This window comes from Alosa pseudoharengus, unplaced genomic scaffold (genome assembly GCF_046254945.1).
Source record: "Alosa pseudoharengus isolate Yale_2024_CS ecotype anadromous, Long Island Sound unplaced genomic scaffold, YU_APseudo_1.1 YU_APseudo_1.1_scf_7, whole genome shotgun sequence".
NCBI classification, from domain to species: Eukaryota; Metazoa; Chordata; class Actinopteri; order Clupeiformes; family Clupeidae; genus Alosa; species Alosa pseudoharengus.
In genome coordinates this window covers 36,941,682-36,955,648 of record NW_027468859.1, presented here as the reverse complement: position 1 = coordinate 36,955,648, position 13,967 = coordinate 36,941,682, and the positions used below count along the sequence as shown (strand labels likewise).

At 46.4% G+C, this 13,967-nt stretch overlaps 1 protein-coding gene across 1 annotated transcript; it reads right to left on the bottom strand.

The window, feature by feature from the left end:
- Positions 1-3,620: 3,620 nt before the first annotated feature.
- Positions 3,621-12,575, bottom strand: aldh8a1 (aldehyde dehydrogenase 8 family, member A1). Its single transcript, XM_076271970.1, has 7 exons — positions 12,438-12,575; positions 11,524-11,671; positions 10,848-11,003; positions 10,025-10,174; positions 9,395-9,651; positions 4,334-4,495; positions 3,621-4,073 (listed from the first exon to the last, which is right to left on the bottom strand). The coding sequence occupies exons 1-7, from the start codon at positions 12,573-12,575 to the stop codon at positions 3,621-3,623; spliced, it is 1,464 nt and encodes a 487-aa protein (XP_076128085.1).
- Between the last annotated feature and the right edge of the window lie 1,392 nt (positions 12,576-13,967).

Here is a 13,967-nt window from a genome sequence, read left to right as displayed (position 1 = left end):
GTGTATGATGACCGCGCTGCGCTGTGCGGCCAGCGGTCCACTCTGGGCCGAGGGAACACAAGCCTACAGCTGTACCGAGAGAACAAGGAGAGGTCCGAGAAGACTCTGGTCCTGGACACCAACTCCTCGCTGGAGCCACTCCTGGAGAGTCTGAGGGGCAGGCTGCAGGTCAATCTCACCGACTCGTTGGTCACACTTTCAGGGATCACAGAGGCCGACTCTTTCTTCTACTGTACGATATGGACAGGAGCTCAATGCCAAAGGTATACGTACACAATTCTGTACATACGCTCGGAAATGACCTTTGCTTATGAAGAGGACAATGTGACTCTTCCTTGCATGTCAAAAGGAGAGTTCCCCGGTGAGGTGCACTGGCTCACTCCCCCTTACTACCTCCATCTCAGCCACGATGAGCTCCAGGAAGAAGGCATGTACATGCTCAATGACAGCCAGGCTGGAGACTACTCCCTCACCATCCCCTTTGTGAGGCAGCACCACTCTGGGAAATATGACTGTGTGGGGCATGACCTGATGAAGAGTGTTCACCTGTATGTCTGCACCCGAATCTCCCCCTTGGACGTGATGTTCTCTCACGGGGAGAGTCTCCGGCTGGTCACGGCACGCGGTCGTTGGGACTGGGTCCAGTGGTACCGTCAGAAAGTTCTACCACCACGGGTTCTGATTCTAGACTCGAAGAATACATCTGTGCTTGCGCCTGCGGATCTGAGGGGCCGAGTGCTCAAATTACGTCCCAATCACTCTCTGGTCATCTCCAACCTCACGGCACAGGACAGCGGAGTGTACACATGGAGAGTCTACGGAGGGGTGGACGCAAACCCTTTTCTCACAACGTGTTTTGAGGGAAGCGTTCGCCTTCAGTACAAGGATCCGTTCGGGGTGGACTCTCCTTTCTACAGAGCGTATGTTCCGCTGGTAGCCTGCGTGCTGCTGGGGCTGGTCTCTGCTGTGATCTGGGTCAAGCTGAGGGCCGGACGAGGAGGGCAGACCTCTGGACATCATGGCAGAGAGGGGCAGCAGAGTGGAGACGAAGACCTCTATGATGACGTGGGGTTGGCTGAAGACAGCGTCTGAACACCGTTGAGTCTGAATGTATGCTGTAGCTGCTGAACACAGCGTCTGTTCTGAACTCAACGTGTTTCTCCTGTATGCTGTAGCTGCTGAACACAGCTTCTAAACTCACTTTTGCTGTTCTATGCTTTCATCAGCTATTCCTGTTTACTTTTGTTTATGTAAAGCACATTGAATGACCTCTGTATATGAAATGCGCTATATAAATAAAGTTGACTTGACTTGACTTGACATGTTTCTCCTGTGTCTGGTGTAGCTGCTGAACGCAGCTTTTTGAACTCAACATGAATCTCTCTACTGTCTACACTGCAGCTAAACTTCCGATTCATGCAAGCTGCAGTCATGCTAATATGCAATATTATGTATGTTGATTGGATTGATTTTGCAAATATTTTGTTTCTGCCCATATAATAAATACACTTTACAGACAAAAATCTCCAATGTTCAAACATAGCCGTAAATAATATGTTGCTGATGTTATTGCTTGTGTGTGTGTGGGTGGATGTGAGTGTGTGTGTGCGTGTGGGGAGGGGGGGGATAGGTGTGATTACTGAGAATTTTATTAGAGGTGTATATGCACACAAAACCACACACACATAAAACCACACATACACGCTCACACACAAACACTCTCTCTCTCTCTCTCACCCACCCACACTCTCTCTCACACACACACACCCACACATACACAAACACTCATATATTCACACACACTCACACATACACTCTTTCTCTCTCTGTGTGCTTATTCGATATCATGAGGACACATGCAAACATTTAAGACACAGGTAGACATAAAAGTATGTATGTGTGTGTGTGTGCGTGTGGGTGGGTGCGAGTGTGTGTGGGAGAGAAATAGGTGTGATTACTGAGAATTTTATGAGGTGTACATGCATATGCACACAAAACCACACACACACACACATAAAACCACACATACGCATTCACACACAAACACTCTCTCTCACACACATACACACCCACACATACATAAACACAAGCACAGAGTCACATACTATACATAAACACTCATATATTCACACACACTCACACACATACACTCTTTCTCTCTCTCTGTGCTTATTCGATATCATGACACATGCAAACGTTTAAGACACAGGTAGACATAGGAGTATGTGTGTGTGTGTGTGTGTGTGTGTGTGTGTGTGTGTGTGTGTGTGTGTGTGTGTGTGTGTGTGTACGTGCGTGTGTGTGTGTGTGTGAGAGAGAGAGAGAGAGAGAGAGAGAGTGTGTGTGTGTGTGTGTGTGAGCTTACAGTAAACACGGAGTGCTGATGGTGAAATGGAGATCAAACGTGTTGATGATGTGAGAATGACGTTTATTCTGGACACAAAAAACTTACATTTCATAAAGGGAAGACACTCTAAGACACTTTGTAAATCACTAATAAATGGCATTAACAACGTATTAAGAGAAAGTCAGTTATATAAGCGCCAATGTCATCTCAAAACAGGATTGACAGCAATTTTCAGATATCATCACGTCCAGGTCAGGCACTGATTAGGAAAAGGCACATGGGCATGGAGTGAACGGTTTGTGTGGCCCCAGAAAAGTCATAAGCTTCAGTTGTTTGCTGCATATTATCACTAATGTACACAGTAAACTGCATCGCTAACGTACACAGTAAACTGCATCGCTAACGTACACAGTAAACTGCATCACTAATGTAGGCCTACACTGTAAACCACAAGCTCAAGTGTTCTGTCCTTTGCTTGAGGTGATACAGCATCATGTTACTTGGTGTTTTATGCCCCCAAAGTCATATTTCAGGCAGCGCTGCATGGAAGGCACTAGGGTTAGGCACGGGTTAAGGTTAGGGTTAGGTGCCTTAAGTCGACGGTCGCAACACGGGGGCTTAAAACACCATCGAGCAACACACACACACATACACACACAGAATTAGAGGCTCTGGTGTTAACTACACTGCTAATACATTTTCATAATAATGGCTCATTTGACACTAGCAAAAGATAGTATTATTAGTCCAAACTACACTAAAAATCTCTATAATCCCTAAAAAATATTTAAACTATACTAAAGGACTCTAAAGTCACTAAATTATATATACTAAGGTAAATAGTACCTGCTAAACTAAGTACATTGACACCGTTTGTGAGTATTACCTCATACCTGTAAGCTTGTCTCTGAGCAGAAGGTAACTTAACCTGTCCTTATGCATGCCACTTAATCATGGCCTTCCCTTCCCTCGGGTGTTGACTGTGTGTGTGTGTGTGTGTGTGTGTGTGTGTGTGGTGTGTGTGTGTGTGTTGAGCTCATTGTTTATTGGTGACTGATTTGACCTCGGTAAAGAAGTGTGTGTGTGTGGTGTGTGTGTGTGTGTGTGTGTGTGTGTGTGTGTGTGTGTTTTAGTGTGTGTTGAGCTTATTGTTTAATGGTGACGGTCTTGACCTCGGTAAAGAAGTGTGTGTGTGGTGTGTGTGTGTGTGTGTGTGTGGTGTGTGTGTGTGTGTGTGTGTGTGTGTGTGTGTGTGTTTTAGTGTGTGTTGAGCTCATTGTTTAATGGTGACGGTCTTGACCTCGGTAAAGAAGTGGTAGGAGTCTTTCCCGCCCTCTCGGCCCACTCCGGAATGCTTCATCCCTCCGAACGGAAGGTTCAGGTCCCGCACCAGCCAACAGTTGGTCCACACCAGGCCCGCCTGCAGTCGCCGGGCAACGCGGTGAACGCGCCCCACGTCCCGGGACCACACCGTGGCCGCCAGGCCGAAGCGCACGTCGTTGGCCCGCGAGATCACTTCCTCTTCCAGGTCAAAGGGCGTCACACAGGTGACGGGCCCAAAGATCTCCTCCTGCATGACGCGCGAGGAGTCGGCGACCCCGCTGATGACGGTGGGGGCCATGAAGTAGCCGCTCTGGTTACGCTCTGGGAGAAGCAGCTGGTCAACGCCCTCCCCACAATGCACCTGGGCGCCCTCGCTACGGGCCAACGTTACAAAGCCTCGCACCTGGGGGTGGGGGAGGAGCATATTCACAATTACACACACACACACACACACACACACACACACACACATACATGCACACACACACCCACACACACATTCACATGCACACACACACATACTCACACATACACACTCACACACACACATACTCATACACACACACACACATACATGCACATGCATATCAGAGCTCCAGGTGGTGATAATCATCTAATGGCAACTCTCTCTCTCGCTCTGGTAAGCCTCTCCAACACACACACCTTCTCCAGGTGTTCCTTGCTAATCAGTGCCCCGTTGTTGTTGGAGACATCCGAGGGAACACCAGTCTTCCACTTCCGAGCAGCTGCCACAAACTTCTCCAGGAATTCTGGGAAGACACTTCTCTCCACAAATATCCTGCTGGTACACAGACAGATCTCTCCCTATGTCAGAAAGAGAGGGTGACAACGAGAGAGAAACCCTGTATTTAAATCTGCTTATGAAGTTACAATTTAGTCTTGCCAATAACAAAGCTCACTACATCAAATTAACATTAGGGGCTCTATCTTCCGTCCCGGCGCAATTGACTTTGTATACTCGCGCGTTTGTCTTTCCTATTTTGCAGTCAGCGCATATTGGAATTTTCCCTCCACAGGTACATGCCTGTAAATTAGGGAATTCGATTGCGCCCACTGGGGCGGTTCAGCGAAAAGACGGGGTGTGTTCCGGCGCAAACGTTCACTGTTGATATTTTGCAGTTTCAGAAAACAATTCCGCCACAGACCAGGAACTCCCTGGTCTAAAGTCTGTGGCGAAAATGCAGATGCTATTTTAAGGGCGCATGCATGACCACAGGCCTGCATGAATGAATGCGTTGCACACCAATCTACAGACACCCCCGTGCACAGACGGAAACATTCAAAGCCTTGATAATATTTGTCCATTTCCCGGTTTTGTTCGTGCATTGGTGACCTAAATATTTAGTAGCCTATAAAGTACAACATCTACATGCAATATCTTTACAACAACGCCTAATTACGACCTATTAATCTGGACAACTTTATAGGCTACAGCCCTATAAAGGCTAAAGTTACTTTTAGTTTTGTTCCAATTTACCGTTGTGTAAGGTTTTAAGCACCATAATTTTGCATACCTTGTTGTAGCCCATCTGAAATAACTCCAAGCTTTGCTATGTTCCCTCCATCCTTTCGTTATTTTCAAAAAACGTTTTATATCAATGATGGCCTTGAAGTCTTGAGTTAGTGAATTAGCTTAAATCAGCTTTTCATGTGCTGTTAACCAGCAACAGATAGTACAAGAAAGCAGCAAGTATGGTTACAATTTCTGTACAATTTCTGTAGTTGCTGCATCCATTCATTGTTATTCTCTCTCCTGCTCAAATAAATGTTGTGCGTGAATTAAGTTGATGATAATGTGTTTACAAACTCTGCTTTACAGAAAATATTGTAAATAGTCTACTGTCACGCAGTTAATGGGATACTGTGCAGCAACTTAAACGAAGCCCTTGCTTGGCCGCCTGTGCTGCACAACGCACACTTAGCTCCTCTCATCTATACAATGTAGTTCCCATTTCTGTAAACCATACATAATTTCAAAGAAAAATATTTCCACTCGAGGGAAATCAGTGTGGTGTCCATGTGAAAAAATAGGCATAAATCTAGCGTACACATTTTCACGAATCACTGATGTGTTGATGACATAAATTAGGAAATGTTAGAGGACTTAAGGAGACGTGATGTTGAACTGCATGCCGATGCCATTTAACCCAAATGCCCCAGCGGCAGCACGGGAGAGAAGAGATTAACTGACGGAAGATATGCATTGTCTATAGAGAGGTAATGTTAGATTACATTGTACATTGCAAATATATCACCATGCATTCATAACCTCGTGATTCAGTGAGAATGATCCCAAAACATCGGAAAGTATGTCTTTGTGACAATTCTGTATTACATTTTGTCAAGATGAAAAATCAATAGCTAACTGTTCCCAACTGAACAGTGATTATAGTGCTGTGAACGCTCCTGGCTGCGCCTGGCAAATACGCCACCATAATAGCAATCAGCTATGGAACAAGCATGCCTGTTGTTAAAGGGATTGTGAGATGACGCTCTGATTGGTTTATTGCACGTTACGCCCAAACCACACCCATGATTAATGTAGCTACTTCAGACCACCCCATTTTAGATTTGCGTCGGGCGCAACAGTCAATATCCCGCCGGTAAAATAGCATCAGCGCCCAAGATCTGCCCACAAAGTCACTTGCGTTTTGCGCGAAGACACTTCTGTTTCAGACCATTAAAATAGGGCCCTAAGACTACATCGGAGTAACAAAACATTAAAATTAAAGGTGCTCTAAGCGATGCTGGGTAACGTCACTTCTGACAGAGAGCTAGCTCGCTACTTCCTCCCACTCTCTCCCGTGCAATTGAAACTCTCCTAAACGAGCATCTCGTCTGTGATTTTCTGAAACAGTTTGTTATGTTTTTATGGGCTAGGTTTGCCCAGACTGTTGCCATTTTTTGGAGCCTGGGCTGTCCACAGAGATCGCGGTTTTTTACAGTGTATTCAGGAAGGATGGTGAGGTGATGTTTGCTGTAAGTGACAAAAAATGTTTTAGCGTAGCAACGCTTAGAGCACCTTTAAGAGAGAAAAAGAGAAAAACAGTGTTTAAATGTTTCAATTGAAAATGTAAATATTTAATCATGCAAAAACACTCACTACATCTAATTCAATTTCAGAGAGAGAGAGAGAGAGAAACATGAGATTTTCTGAGATGGTAGCTCATGTAGATGTAATGTTGTGAGATGCAGAGTCCTGCACTTAGCTCCAGCTGATATGCTAGTCAAGAGGCTAAACCCATGGGTGCATCATTAGCATGTGCTAGTCAAGAGGCTAAACCCATGGGTGCATCATTAGCATAAGCTAGTCAAGAGGCTAAACCCATGGGTGCATCATTGTGTGCTACTAGTCAAGAGGCTAAACCCATGGGTGCATCATTAGCATGTGCTAGTCAAGAGGCAAATCCCATGGGTACATCATTAGCATGTGCTAGTCAAGAGGCTAATCCCTTCATTAGCATGTATCTTGAGGCGCTGTAGACAGACCCTTACAACTTGTACTTTCTGAAGTACAATGCAGTTTCATGTTCAAAATACGGCATTTCTGCAGTAAAGTGCAGTACAATGTAGTGCAGTGTTTCTTAACTGGCCTGGCCTTGGGACCCTCCATTTGGCAAGGACATTAAGTCGCGACGCATATTTTTCAGTGTTCAAGCCAACTGATATGGTGAGCTATGAGGTAAGACGCGCAAAGTGCCAGACATGCTGATGTTAGGCACATTTGCGAAGTCATCAACTCCTGTGTCACCTTTCAAAGTACTCGACAGGTTAGTCTTTCACAGTAGGGTGCTGTGTTTCCATGTGGCATTTTAGTTTAAGACACATTGGGGGTTCCAAGTGGATCCATACGTCAAATCTTCAGGGTCGTTTTGTCATATTTACTACTAAAACTATGTCTAACATGACCGGTCACATTAACATTGTCTATGTCCATTACAACAACTGGCATACGAATGAAGTCATCAAAATAAAGGTCTGACATTAGATCTGATAGGGTGGCATTTTAAATTTAAACAAAAGCATTTTTTCACCACAAGCTCTGTGACCACCCACCAGTTAAGAAATACCAGTGTTTCCCATACATACTTATTTGTGGCGGCCCACCACAATATCAACATTGACCACCACACAATGATTTTCCTGGTTGTACTAAATTGTGCTTAAATCTGGTTAGAATTATAACCACACTGCAATAATTTGTTAAAAACTGTTGCATTCAAGTTAATTCTGCAAACCTACCACCACAAATGGAATTCAATTCTGTGGGAAACACTGAATACTAATGTAGTGTACATATGAACTGTAAAGAATTCCTCAAAAACTGCAGTTTTGGCACTCAAAAGACCTACAGTATGCTTTGTAAGGGGAAGTTTACTGCCTGCACCGATCGATATTCACCGGCCACAGTACTTGCTGTGTGTAGTGTTACAAACTCAACATCAAGCCTCTACAGCACAACACTGCCACCTCATGGTCAGACAACACCCTTGGCAACAGCAGAAGGTATACTGAATGCTCAGGTGAGGACGTAGTCCAGGTACATGTAAGGTACTCTTGAAGTGTGAAAGACTGTAGAAGAAGCAAGGCTACTTGGGTGACAGGCACACATCTACTTTATTAAAAGCCCTTTATTTAGGGTTGGGGCATACTATAAGTACCTTATAATACGGTTTTTATCCTTGTCTCCCAGCACAGAAGCATTCCGAGGCCCTGAACATTCCGTGAGTTGAGCCTGCCTAGGCCTACTGCACCTGGGGGTGGGGTCAGGGTGCCTCTATCACATAGCTGAACTTAGTGAGATTATGGAATGCAACACTTGACTTAGCAAGTATACAGTATGTTGCAGAAGTTGGTAACAATATGGAATTTCCACGTGTTTCATCACATCTCACTGATACGGTGAAAGACAGAGAGAGAGAGAGAGAGAGAGAGAAGGAAAGACAGGGGGAGAAGAAAGAGAGAGAGTTGTGCTGGAGGGGTGTGTAGAGTATGTGCTGGGACTCACCTGGTTGGAGGAGGAGGGTGTGTACAGTATGTGTTGGGTGGAGGAGGAGGGTGTGTACAGTATGTGATGGAGGTGTGTAGAGTATGTGCTGGGACTGACCTGGTTGAAGGAGGAGGGTGTGTAGAGTATGTGTTGGGTGGAGGAGGAGGGTGTGTAGAGTGTGTGATGGGTGGAGGAGGTGTGTGTGTAGAGTATGTGTTGGGTGGAGGAGGAGGGTGTGTAGAGTGTGTGGTGGAGGTGTGTAGAGTGTGTGGTGGAGGTGTGTAGAGTGTGTGGTGGAGGTGTGTAGAGTGTGTGGTGGAGGTGTGTAGAGTGTGTGGTGGGACTCACCTGGTTGGAGAAGCTGGAGCGCACGGTGGTGGAGAGGAGAAAAGAGAGAGAGAGAGAGGGAGGAGGAGAGAGAGAGGGAGGAGGAGAGAGAAGGAAAGAGAGGAGGAGAGGAAAGGGAGAGAGAGAGTTGTGCTGGAGGAAGAGGGTGTGTAGAGTATGTGGTGGAGGTGTGTATGTGGTGGGACTGACCTGGTTGGAAGAGGAGGGTGTGTACAGTATGTGCTGGGTGGAGGAGGAGGGTGTGTACAGTATGTGCTGGGTGGAGGAGGAGGGTGTGTACAGTATGTGCTGGGTGGAGGAGGAGGGTGTGAACAGTATGTGCTGGGTGGAGGAGGAGGGTGTGTACAGTATGTGGTGGGACTGACCTGGTTGGAGAAGCTGGAGCGCACGGTGGTGGAGACGCACTGCTCCATGTCGGCGTCGGCGAACACGATGGCGGGGTTTTTCCCCCCGAGCTCCAGCGACAGCCTCTTGCAGTAGGGGGCGCTACGCTCGGTGATGACACGCGCCGTCATCGTGCTCCCCGTGAACGACACCAGCGGCACATCAGGGTGGCCGACCAGAGCGTCGCCCGCACCTGGGCCTGTGCCAAACACCACGTTGACCACACCAGGGGGCACGCCTGCACACACACACAGACACACACACACACACACACACACACACGCATGAACAAACATAACCACACACAGATACACACACACACACACACACACACACACACACACACAGACACACACACACACACACACACACACACACACACACACACGAGGGACAAACTCTGAGTTATATAACTGAATAACATATGCACCAATGGCAAATTATTTTTTGCTGATTTCTTCAGGGACAGCAATGCCAGAGGCCACTCAACACACACACACACACACACACACACACACACACACACACACATGCGTTTAGAGAGAACACACACATACACACACAAACACACACACACACACACACACACACACACACACACACACACATACCAGCCTCGTTCATTAGTTTGCACATCATCCAGGCGGTGACGGAGGTCATCTCGCTGGGCTTGGCCACCACAGTGTTGCCCGCGGCGATGGCTGGAGCGATCTTCCAGGTGAGCAGGTACAAAGGCAGATTCCAGGGACTGATGAGACCCGCTGGGACAGAGAGGTGGAGGAAGAGGAGGAGAGAGAGAGGGAGAGAGAGAGAGGAGGAGAGAGAGGGAGACAAAGAGGAGGGGGGGTGATGGTATATGCTCACATGATGAGGTTTCTGTGTGTTGATGAGCTGAGACCACAGTGATGGCATACTGTATGCTAACATGATGATGTTTCTCTATGTGTGCTCATGAGATGAGACCACAGTGATGGCATATGCTTACATGATGAGGTTTCTCTATTCAGTGTGCTCATGAGCTGAGACCCCAGTGATGCTCACATAATGATGTTGATTGAGCTTTGCAATCAAGAAGCTGTGATGCCATTTATGTATATAAAATAGCCCTCTAGCTGTCATTTATGCATTTAACCACTGATTTAGAGAATGGGAATGCTATAGTTATAGCAGGCCAATTAGTCCACCTCTCTCTGTCTCACAAATATGCTGGAACACGCACACACACACACACACACACACACACACACACACACACACACACAAGCACACACACACAAACACATGCACACACACACATGCACACAGACACAAGTGTGCCACACACACACACACACACAAGCGCGTACGCACACACACACACGTACGCAGACACATGCGCCCGCAAACACAGACACACACACACAGACACACACACACACACACACGCAGCCTTACCCACTCCCACTGGGCTGCGGATGGTGTAGTTGAGGCAGCCCATGTGGTCCATCTGACTGCAGTCGGTTGTGTGATGAAGCACAGATGAGGCGAAGAAGCGGAAGTTGTGCACCGACCGGGGGATGTCCACCGTGCTGGCGAACGTTATCGTCTTCCCTAGGAAACCATGAACAAGTGTTTTGTGTGCGAACGTTATCGTCTTCCCTAGGAAACCATGAACAAGTGTTTTGTGTGCGAACGTTATCGTCTTCCCTAGGAAACCATGAACAAGTGTTTTGTGTGCGAACGTTATTGTCTTCCCTAGGAAATCATGAACAAGTGTTTTGTGTGCGAACGTTAGCGTCTTCCCTAGGAAATCATGAACAAGTGTTTTGTGTGTGAACGTTATCGTCTTCCCTAGAAAACCACGAACAAGTGTTTTGCGTGCGAACGTTATCGTCTTCTCTAGGAAATCATGACCAAGTGTTTTGTGTTCCTCTTTGTGATTGAGAAACCCTTGTCACTACCACCATCAGCAAAAACTACTCCAATCAACATCAAAGTCATGTTGAGTGATAAGTATAGGCTATTTATCGACACTTACACAGTACTGCACAGTACATAATGTCTGTACTGTATGTAAGAGCTAGATGTATAGATCAGAGAGAGCCATGGTCACCAGGCGTCCGGTTCTTACCCTGGTCTTTGGACTCGGCCTGGGCGAACTCCTCCAGGCGGGCCTCCATCAGATCGGCCAGCTTGTTCATCACATGGGCCCTTTCAGCCGGACTCCTGGCGGACCAATCAGGGAAGGCCTCTTTGGCCGCCTTCACCGCAGCATCCACCTACACAGCCAATCAGAGACGTCAGGATCAAGAGACGGCAGATAAACACAACCAGCCTTTTGAACATCTGAATGAATATTCTTCTGTGTCTGCATACGTGTGAATACCGCATAGTATGTGTGTGTGTGTGTGTGTGAGAGAGAGAGGGGTGGGGGGGTACTTTATAGGGGCAACTTTGTCTCTAGGATACTGAGAATGCGTAACGGAAGAGGGGAGCTTATAAAATCTTTCCTACTCATTTTTCTTCAGCCAAGATTTTCACATTATTTCATCACATTCCTCAAGCACAACAAGGTACACCGGCTCCTCACACTCACACATCACATTCTTCACGTCATGATCAGATCCGTTATACAAGGTCTGAATTAACAAGGCCAACACACAGAGGCACATTCTCTCTCAGAGGCCTGTGATCTTTGATCCTCCATTTCCCAGTAACTTACACACACACACACACACAAATGGTAAACCCTGTGGTGGTTTAATGATTAAAGACCAACAGAAGCAGGAGCAAAGGTGATATGCTCTGCCAAGTAGTAGCTCTAACCTATTTTGCATGCCAGGCTTTAAGCTACTTTCATGTTAATGTACCAGTAGGCCTAATAATAAACTCCGTTTCAAAACAATAATTACAGAGGGAGGAGGCTACACATTGCAATCTGCCTGTTAATAATAGTAGGCTATACAGTGTAAATAAAACAAGTTAAATATCTTAATACATGACAGACGCGTCTGGCGACTCAAGACACCTCTGCAACATTCTTACCTCCTCACGTCCGCTGTCCGGAACTTTGCAGTAAACCTCTCCGGTGGACGGGTCGTACGAATCGATGTGAGCAGAGCAGGGCACAAATTTACCCCCGAAGTAGTTTTCCAGCACCAAGAAGGTCCCGTTGCCAGGCATTTTTTACGTTTAAATAAAAAGGCCAGCAGAAGGCTAAATACACAATAAATAAAAAAACGTGTCACACACGAATAAACTGAGGTACTGTAGATGAGGACGTTTCTCAAGCTGAATGTGTGGGCTAGTTCATATCCACCTGGTCCACGGAATGCTCTCCAGTCAGCTGTCGGGACGGTGCAATGATTTGCATTTTGCTCCAATCCCTATTCACTAACATTTCCCACTCACCAATCGCTGTAGGCTATCTGATGGGCTTAACCTGCAGCCCATTTCGCGTCTCTCTGCCCTGAACCCAAACAGGATTATTTTCTGTACTTGCCGCATGGAAAAGCGTTGCGTGGGCCTGACTGTGCGAGACACGTAAACACGTACACACACACACACACACACACACACACACTTACACACACACACACACACAATTTACAGCGCGATGCACGTAAATTGGTATGCATGTCCGTGTAATTGGTTTGTGTGGGTTCACCCATGCTATGTAATTGCATGTGCAGTTAAACCGGTGTGAGATGTCGCCTAGATCGGTGTTTTTCAACCTTCGTTGTAATGTACATTATGCCCTGGGCAAAAGTGCCTATCCACGTCGGTGTCTTACTTATCAAATAGCCTACACACATGGTAAACACAAATACAACTAAAAACCAAAATAACAAACAATTTAACATTATTCATTCACACTGACACACCCGCACAGAATTCTGGGAACACTCACTCAACAGCAGTTTAAAATGTTTGTTGATGAACAAAACTCAGCTCAGTAGCCCTCATGTCATATGCACTGCATTTTTATTAGACCACCTATTATAAAAGTAATTGCATATCCACGTTAGGACCATGGGCGGATTATGAACTTTCGGGGCCCTGGGCCCAGATGTATTAAGGGTCCCCCACTTATTGTCGTATATTTGGGAGGGGGGGTTGGGGGTCCTCCCCCAGAATTTTTTTAACTTGTTTGATGTGATTTCCTGTATTGTGGTGCATTTTGGGGATGGCCAATGCTAAATTCAATCAGATTCATAGCCTACATCCTGATTTGTTGATATTGAGGCAATGATTGCAAATGCTTGGGCTTCAGGGCCCCCTTACCCCTTGGGCCTGGGCCCGGTAGGCCCGTGCAGTAATCCATCCCTGGTTAGGACGTGGTGGCAACATTACCATTGCACCAACCAAAGATTCTAGAGCGGAGCTCTATTCTAGAATTTTTGGTACCAACTGGCTACATTATTAAGCAACCAGGTCAGGATGGTGTGGAAACTTTAATCATGGCACTAAATGAAAAATGTTGTTGTGAGTGATCATAGCACGACTTTGTGGTAACTTTATTCGATGTACCAGCTGGCTATGTAACGATTGATGCGACACACAGATGTCCAATCA

What these genes read in the sequence shown, in the direction of transcription:
- aldh8a1 (XM_076271970.1), bottom strand. Translation starts at nt 12,575, where the DNA reads ATGCCTGGCAACGGGACCTTCTTGGTGCTGGAAAACTACTTCGGGGGT. An exon ending in CCGCAGCCCAGTGGGAGTGG is followed by an intron (nt 10,175 to 10,847) that starts GTAAGGCTGCGT and finishes TCTCTGTCCCAG; the next exon opens with CGGGTCTCATCAGTCCCTGG. An exon ending in GCTCCAGCTTCTCCAACCAG is followed by an intron (nt 4,496 to 9,394) that starts GTCAGTCCCACC and finishes TTTCTGACATAG; the next exon opens with GGAGAGATCTGTCTGTGTAC.